This window comes from Salminus brasiliensis, chromosome 18, assembly GCF_030463535.1.
Source record: "Salminus brasiliensis chromosome 18, fSalBra1.hap2, whole genome shotgun sequence".
Taxonomy (NCBI): Eukaryota; Metazoa; Chordata; class Actinopteri; order Characiformes; family Bryconidae; genus Salminus; species Salminus brasiliensis.
In genome coordinates, this window is record NC_132895.1 from 31,431,593 (window position 1) to 31,440,976 (window position 9,384).

The 9,384-nt window shown below is 44.5% G+C and overlaps 1 protein-coding gene across 1 annotated transcript; it reads right to left on the reverse strand.

Annotated features, from left to right (window-relative positions):
• Positions 1-3,293: 3,293 nt before the first annotated feature.
• Positions 3,294-5,235, reverse strand: LOC140539645 (uncharacterized). Its single transcript, XM_072662389.1, has 2 exons — positions 5,178-5,235; positions 3,294-4,509 (listed from the first exon to the last, which is right to left on the reverse strand). The coding sequence occupies exon 2, from the start codon at positions 4,502-4,504 to the stop codon at positions 3,473-3,475; it is 1,032 nt and encodes a 343-aa protein (XP_072518490.1). The 5' UTR covers positions 4,505-4,509; positions 5,178-5,235; the 3' UTR covers positions 3,294-3,472.
• Between the last annotated feature and the right edge of the window lie 4,149 nt (positions 5,236-9,384).

Sequence of the window (9,384 nt, forward strand, 5' to 3'; positions counted from 1 at the left end):
GAGGCGTGAGCGGCTACAGAAACGAGTTCTGTTGGGAGCCTCATTCAGCAGCGGCTTTTCTAAAAGTATTCCAACCCCTTAAACTCAGCGGATTGGTCTGAATTACAAGCAGCCCTGGCACAGACTGGTTTGCTCTTAAAGCTTCAGAGTCGAGCTCATTATTTATCACCAGATCTTACTGGTGGAGTTGGAGGTTCTGGATTGGCCTGAGACTCGGCCTTCGTTGGTCAGCCAGTCCTGCTGGGGTTGAACTTCCTCCCAAGCTTTAGTTTTTAGCAGAGCAAATCAGACTGAATCAGACTGCTGCTGAACTCCACATACCGGCGGGCTGCAGCAGCAATGGTAGAGCCAGGATTAGGGTTAGGACTAGGTTTTGGGTTTAGGGTTGGATTATGACCAGGATGAGGGTTAGAATTCGGTTCTGGGTTGAGGTTGAGGTTAAGATAAGGACCACGAAGAGGCTTCAGATTAGGTTTTAAATTGGGGTTCGGATTAGGGTTGATGTCAGGGTCAGGAGGTGGGTTAGAATTAGATTTTTGGTTGAGGTTAGGATTAGGTCTAGGGCCAGGATGAGGGTTAGCATTAGGGTTAGGTTTAATGCCAGGATGAGGGTTAGAAATAGGTTTGGATTGACATTACGGTTAGGATTAGAGCCAGGATGAGGTTTCAGATTAGGTTTTAGGTTGAGGTGAGGTTTAGGGCCAGGATGAGGGTTAGGATTAGGTTTTGGGTTGAGGTTAGGATTAGGACCTGGGTGAGGGTTTGTATTAGGTTTTGGGTTGAGTTTAGGGATAGGTCTTGGGCCAGGGTGAGGGTTAGGATTAGATTTTGGGTTGAGGTTAGGATTAGGACCTAGGTGAGGGTTTGTATTAGGTTTTGGGTTGAGTTTAGGGATAGGTCTTGGGCCAGGGTGAGGGTTAGGATTAGATTTTTGGTTGAGGTTAGGATTAGGACCTGGGTGAGGGTTTGTATTAGGTTTGGGTTGAGGTTAGGGATAGGTCTTGGGCCAGGGTGAGGGTTAGGATTAAATTAGGTTGAGGTTAAGTTAAAGATTAGGATTAGGACTAGGTTTTGGATTTAGGGTTGGATTAGGACCAGGACAAGGCTTCAGATTAGGTTTTAGGTTGCGGGTTGGGTTCGGATGAGGGTTGAGGTTAGGGTCGGGGTCAGGAGGTAGGTTAGAATTAGGTTTTGAGTTGAGGTTATGATTAGGTTTAAGACCAGGATAATGGTTAGAATTAGGTTTGGATTGACATTACGGTTAGGATTAGAGCCAGGATGAGGTTTCAGATTAGGTTTTAGGTTGAGGTGAGGTTTAGGGCTAGGATGAGGGTTAGGATTAGATTTTGGGTTGAGGTTAGGATTAGGACCTGGGTGAGGGTTTGTATTAGGTTTGGGTTGAGGTTAGGGATAGGTCTTGGGCCAGGGTGAGGGTTAGGATTAAGTTAGGTTAAGGTTAAGTTAAAGATTAGGATTAGGACTAGGTTTTGGATTTAGGGTTGGATTAGGACCAGGACAAGGCTTCAGATTAGGTTTTAGGTTGCAGGTTGGGTTCGGATGAGGGTTGAGGTTAGGGTCGGGGTCAGGAGGTAGGTTAGAATTAGGTTTTGAGTTGAGGTTATGATTAGGTTTAAGACCAGGATGATGGTTAGAATTAGGTTTGGATTGACATTACGGTTAGGATTAGAGCCAGGATGAGGTTTCAGATTAGGTTTTAGGTTGAGGTGAGGTTTAGGGCCAGGATGAGGTTTCAGATTAGGTTTTAGGTTGAGGTGAGGTTTAGGGCCAGGATGAGGTTTCAGATTATGTTTTAGGTTGAGGTTAGGATTATTGTCAGGAGGAGGGTTGTAATAAGGTTTTGGGTTGAGGTTAGGGATGGGTCTTGGGCCAGGGTGCAGGTTAGGATTAAGTTAGGTTGATGTTAAATTAAAGATTTGAGCCAGGATTAGGGTTAGGACTAGGTTTTAGGTTTTGGGTTGGATTAGGACCAGGACCAGGACAAGGCATGTGTGTGTGTGTGTGTGTGTGTATATATATATATATATATATATATATATATATATATATATATATATATCTCGTAGCAGATGTGAAGTGAAGTGTATGGCTGTAGTTTAAAATGGCCAGAATTATTATTATTAAATTATTATTACTATATAATGTACCTTGTTTCATTATGTGTGTGTGTATATATTTGTATTTATTCAATGACGTGTGATTTTAGCTCAAAAACAGGCTGGAGGGAAACGGTATTGTTGATTGTAATACAGTAAACAGCCACACTCCATAAATAGTTCCCTATGACTTGATCACATGTTCCAAATATGAGACAGTGTGTTCATCATCCTGGACACATCTACACGTCTACATGTCCGTATGTTTGTAGACTCCCCTTCTTACGAATATATTCAGCTACTTTGGGTTGCACCCATTGCTGACACAGATGTGCAAATGCACACAAACAGCTGGTCTAGTCCCTGTAGAGAAGAAGTACTGCCAATAGAATAGGACTCTCTGGAGCAGATAGTCATATAAACATGGATGAACCTATTGGCACCATGCTGCCTAATGCCAGGCCAGGCCAGGCGTGGGCTAGTAAAGGGGTATTAAGCCCCTCAGCATTGAGCTGTGGAGCAGTGGAAGAACTGTGTTCTCTGGAACGATGATGGTGCAGTAGTCAGTACTTTTGGATGGGGGTGTCTCGTTTGTCTTTTCTTTATATTAACCCTTTAATCCCTGTACAGAGACTCTCACTTCAGTTCTTCACTATTAAAAACTGCATTACTGGCGTAATTAAAAGTTGTCTAGGCCCTAAAATGGAGCCCTGTGGATTCCTATAATATAATGATTCCTACTAGTTTCTGCTACTGAATCATGACAATAGGCTTCAAGGGGTAAACAGTCCTTGCTGTTTTACATCTGTGAGCAAGTTATTCACTTTTCAGATGCTTTTATTTGAAGCGGCGTACGAATACAATCAAGTGCGATCAAATCTACAGCTAAAGGAAATAAGCTTGCAGTAATAAACCCAATGTGCACCTTGACCCTGGTGGCAGCTTGAGTCCTGGGCTCTTCTTTGGGCGCGGCCTAATGTGTGTTGAACTCTGTAGCTAGTATATGGACGTTTTACTCACTGAGAAACATCAGAGAAGTTCGTCCAAATCCAGTAAAGCAGAGAAGCTGAACAACAAATGATTCTTAATGATTTATTTCACATTAATGACACATTATTAAATGACAATCCAGTACAAGAAGGATGGTGAATGTAGCAACATATTAATTAGCTCTAAAAGACAGATGTTAAGGACAGGCTAGTCATGCTAACATTCTACTAAGTCTTTCTTTCTACTATTCTAAACTAAGCAGTCCTGATACTAAACCTCATATCTGGTAGATTTAAGCCTTAGCCCTAATCTAAACTCTACAGTGTGTCTAACCACGAGGAACCCACATCTAGAGGATCGGTCACATGCTACTTGTTGGATGGTGGGAGAGGAACGACAGTAGGTGGGTTGGGATCGTCATCAAATACTAGGTCACGGCAGAAGAGGACGTCTTCCTTCCCAAAGCCGAGCTTGTACTGCCACACGTGCATTTTCTTGTTGGGCTCCAGAGTCAGGTTCATCTTCTCCTCCACCTCGGTTGCCTCTTCCCAGCTTTCATTTTCCGTGTTGACACTTTTCCCACCGTACTCTGCGGTCAGTGAGAACTGGAATTTGGCGATCGCTTCGGTCAGAACCCCGGACTGATAGGTGGTAGTCATTGCCAGTTTCCAGTTGTGCTCGATGCTTGACAACTTGGCCTTGGTGTAGCCCACTTTCCGGGTTATCCTCTTCTCCCAAGCTATAGGAGTGTCGGAATCATTGGTGATGGTCTTAACCAGGTCCCATTTCCCAAAGGCCGGGCCCTGCGTCTCAGCCAGCCCTCCAGGAAGGAAGTTCAGCACGTCAGGGTGCATGGAGAAGGTTTCTGCATAAGTATCTGTCTCAATATTATTAGTGCAGTGGAACTGGATCCCCCACTGATCTTTGGGCTTGAGCATGAACAGGCGGTTATGTGCGCCCCAGTAGTACAGGCCGTCCCTGCAGTTGGGATGCAGGTCGTACAGACGCCCGTCGTGATCCGTGGTCAAATTACAGGTCTGGCGAAACACGCCCCTGCTCTGAAAGACGATGTAGAAAAGTCCATGAGCAGAGAGATAGTGGTCGCCCCCTCTGCAGTTTGGGTGGAGGTCATAGACTGCAGATTCTAAATCTTTAGTCATGTCGGACACGCAGCGGTAACTGTTACCCTTGATGATGTAAAACCTGTCGTAAGAGGCGAGGTAGTGGTCTCCACCCTGACAGGAGGGGTGTAGACTGTAAACTGTGAGGTCGAGTCCTTGGTGGAGGTTTCTTCCGTACATGTAGCAACCGAGGTCAGAGCGAATAATGTATTTACTGACTTCATTTGTACCACAGAAGTCAACACCTTTGATTTTGCTCTTCGGGAGGAGGCCTGGCATCGTTTCTGGAAGGTAAATCAACAGGCTTTAGGAAGTTCATCCAGAATTTCACACCAAAACAGACAAAACAACAGTGTTTACTCAGGAAATACCCTTAGCTAGTTTGTAGAGGCTAGAAGCCAAAAGATCCCTCTAAGCTTAGACTCCACTAAACACAGAAGTCAGTGTGGAGACCACAACTCTGCCTAAGTTCTCTCAGAAGAGGAGGGTCTTCAGTCTGGGGTTGAAAACAGCGAGCGTTGGACTCTGCTGTTTGGACACCCAGGGGAAGTTCGTTCCACCACTGTGGTGCAGGACAGAAAAAAGCCTGGACACTCGTCTTCCTAGATCTTAAAGGATGGCGGGTCAAGCCGAGCTGTACTTGGAAGGGCTCTTGGTGCAGATCAGGCTTTTGATTGACCATCACCATCAAGTACGGAGGGGCTGGCTGGTTCAGTCTTGGCTTTGTAGACCAGAGTCAGGGGTCTGAATCTGATGACCTGGGCAGCAGCTACAGGAAGCCAGTGAAGCAACACCTTCAAGCAACACCTTAAACACTCAAACGAAGTACACTAGCAGCTCACTGGAGCACACGGTCATCTGGACCTTGCTGTGATAGGAAATGCAGAAGAAGTGGTGGAAGAGTAAAGTTACTGAGCAGATGGAAAGGTGGAAAACGTGCAGGGATACTTACAGTTGAGTAAGTTGAGAGTAGAGGCAAGTAAAGGACGTCTTCTCCTGCTGGAAGCCCTCACGGATGTTCAGCGACGCACCTGTAAAATATACTGCACCTCTCCACCTCCTATAGAGGGTGGCCAACCAATGGCATCCAGAGCTCCTCAAGACCAAACCCTCTGTTATATAACTGCTGGGACAAGAGCCAACAAACTCAGGTCTGAGCAAGTGACTCATTTTTGAGGAATGCACCCTCAACTGTAGCTAATGGGTTCATACCAAGGCACCAATCATGTCACTATTTGAAGATCATGTTGATGGAGCTGTAGGGGCTGTATCAGGGTAAAAGCAGGCTTGCCGTTGTGACCGAAACCTCAAGCGTGTCTGCACTAGAATGTTAAACTGGGGCAACTCTGCTCGTAAAGGAACTGCCTTCCACCTCACTAAGAAGCTGCAGTAGGAACAAACCGTCCTGCCTGTGCTTGTTTTTTAGCCTAGCCCCTGTATGTATGTATTGGGCCTGAGGGCTCAAGCTGAGGCATAGGTCGGATACTTTTAGAGTGGGCGTTGGTTGCATTCGCTGGTTGTGGGTGTTGTTTAGATTCTTTCATATTGGGCATTGGATGGGTAAATTCAGAGCTGGCTTTGGTTGGATTCTTTAAGAGTGGGCATTGGATGGGTAAATTCAGAGCTGGCTTTGGTTGGATTGTTTAAGAGTGGGCATTGGATGGGTATATTCAGAGCAGGCTTTGGTTGGATTGTTTAAGAGTGGGCATTGGATGGGTAAATTCAGAGCTGGCTTTAGTTGGATTCTTTAAGAGTGGGCATTGGATGGGTATATTCAGAGCAGGATTTGGTTGAATTATTTAATGCTAGTCCGCCCAACTAACCATACCTACGAGTCTACGAGTGTGACCGATCTTGTTGGAGTGGACTCTAAATAACAGGCTGGACAGAAAATGGGTATTGTTGATTGTAATACAGTAAACAACCATCAGAGAGTGCCAGAGACTGTTACTCCACACTGTAACGAAGGCCCCGAATCTCACCCGGGACAAAATGGGCTCGAAGTTATCTGACTTAAACGTTAGTTATTTGTTCATCATTCTAGACACATATAAACTATATGGGCAAAAGTATTTGGACACCTCCAAGGGTATTAAATAGAGCTGATCCTGCTTCTGTTGGAGTAACTGTCTCTACTGTCCTGGGAAGAAGGCTTTCTTCTAGATTTTGGAGAAGCATTGCTGTGAGGATTTGATTGCATTCAGCGACAAGATTGAATGCAATCAACTGCTGTTTCGTCCACAGTAATCCATCCGTTTTTGCTTCGACTTTTCCTGGTGGAGTCGCTTGGGCAAGCCGGTCTGTGTTGCTGTCACTGTGACCTAGCATTTTTAAACCATCTACTTCTAACCCCCCCCCCCACCCCCCAATCTCCCCACCCCCCCAATCTCCCCACCCCGCCCCCATTCAACCCTCATTACTGTTTCTATTCGTAAACCTGCTGACTGTGCAGGCTCGGAGTTCCTGCTTCTTATATGTATCTCTCTTTTTTTTTTGCCATTATTTAGGTTTTCCTATCATGCCTTGCTTACTACATCGTCTGGGGTGTTGTTTTATGAAAGAGCTTCATAAACTCATTGTGTCTACAGAGCAGGAAAGTGAGCAGGGCACTCTCTGGGTTTCACTGTAGCTCATTCTTATTCTGCATTTGGCCTATATACAAACAACCAAACAGGCCAAGGCCAACTCTTATTGGTGTGGTATGTAGTGCTTGAACCCTAGTCTGCCTCTAGACATGGGGCCTAGATGTGACCCATGTGCGGTCGGGGTTGGCTGTAATAATTGGGCCCATTTGGGAGGTCCAACTGGGTCCCAGTAACAACACATGTACAAACCCGCTCAGAGCCCATGCCCATGCCCTAGCCCACATTCCTTGAGGTTGGCTGAGTCTATGGTCCTCTATAGGTGATCCACTGATACAGGAATGCTGATTATCAGCAGTATTTGGGTATATATTTCGTGTGGGATTAGGTTTACGGTCCGATTTGGACTGATTAGGGGACAGTCCAGTCAGACTAGGAAAATCTACACCTACCTTCAGGATGCATCATCAGAATCGGGTTCAAACCGGTTCAAAACTGCGAGTTTAGTTGTATTTCTTAAACTTGTTGTTGAATGTTAATTGAAGATAAGATGAGCAGCTGAAAGCTTCTATGATGGACTATTAGAAGTTAAGGCTGACCCTACGTCAGTTGTGTGCAGGTCCAGTCCAAGTAATCTACTGTCCTGAGTTTCCCTAAAGCATGTAAGTTTCAAGATCATCTTAACTGGTAGAGAGAGTGACTGCCCCTGCCCCTAACCTTAACCCTAACCCCAACCATAACCATACTAACCCTAACCTTAACCCTAACCCCAACCATAACCATACTAACCCTAACCCCAACCCTAACCCCAACCATAACCATACTAACCCTAACCCCAACCATACTAATCCTAACCTTAACCCTAACCCAAACCATAACCATACTAACCCTAACCTTAACCCTAACCCCAACCATACTAATCCTAACCTTAATCCTAACCTTAACCCTAACCCCAACCATAACCATACTAACCCTAACCTTAACCCTAACCCCAACCATAACCATACTAATCCTAACCTTAATCCTAACCTTAACCCTAACCCGAACCATAACCATACTAATCCTAACCTTAACCCTAACCCCAACCATACTAATCCTAACCTTAATCCTAACCTTAACCCTAACCCCAACCATACTAATCCTAACCTTAACCCTAACCCCAACCATAACCATACTAACCCTAACCCCAACCATAACCATACTAATCCTAACCTTAATCCTAACTTTAACCCTAACCCCAACCATACTAATCCTAACCTTAACCCTAACCCCAACCATAACCATACTAATCCTAACCTTAATCCTAACCTTAACCCTAACCCCAACCATACTAACCCTAACCTTAACCCTAACCCCAACCATAACCATACTTATCCTAACCTTAATCCTAACCTTAACCCTAACCCCAACCATAACCATACTAATCCTAACCTTAACCTTAACCCCAACCATAACCATACTAATCCTAACCTTAATCCTAACCTTAACCCTAACCTTAACCCTAACCCCAACCATACTAACCCTAACCTTAACCCTAACCCCAACCATAACCATACTAACCCTAACCTTAACCCTAACCCCAACTGTAACCATACTAACCTTAACCCCAACCATAACCATACTAACCCTAACCTTAACCCTAACCCCAACCATACTAACCCTAACCTTAACCCTAACCCCAACCATAACCATACTAACCTAACCACAACCATACTAACCCTAACCCCAACCATATTAGCCTTAACCTTAATCCTAACCCCAACCATAACAATACTAACCTAACCACAACCATACTAACCCTAACCCCAACCATATTAGCCTTAACCTTAATCCTAACCCAACCATAACCATACTAATCCTAACCTTAACCTCAACCATAACCATACTAATCCTAACCTTAACCTTAACCCCAACCATAACAATACTAACCTAACCTCAACCATACTAACCCTAACCATAACCATACTAATCCTAACCTTAACCTTAACCCCAACCACAACAATACTAACCCTAACTCCAACCATATTAGCCTTAACCTTAATCCTAACCCAACCATAACCATATTAATCCTAACCTTAACCCCAACCATAACCATACTAACCTAACCACAACCATACTAATCCTAACCTTAACCTTAACCCCAACCACAACAATACTAACCCTAACCCCAACCATATTAGCCTTAACCTTAATCCTAACCCAACCAGAACCATACTAATCCTAACCTTAACCCCAACCATAACCATACTAATCCTAACCTTAACCCCAACCATACTAATCCTAACCTTAACCCTAACCTTAACCCTAACCCCAACCATACTTATCCTAACCATAACCATACTAACCATAACCCTAACCCCAACCATCTTAACATTAACCCCAACCATAACCATACTAATTCTAACCTTAACCCTAACCCAACCATAACCATACTAACCCTAACCTTAACCCTAACCCCAACCATACTAACCATAACCCTAACCCCAACCATCTTAACATTAACCCCAACCATAACCATACTAATTCTAACCTTAACCCTAACCCAACCATAACCATACTAACCCTAACCTTAACCCT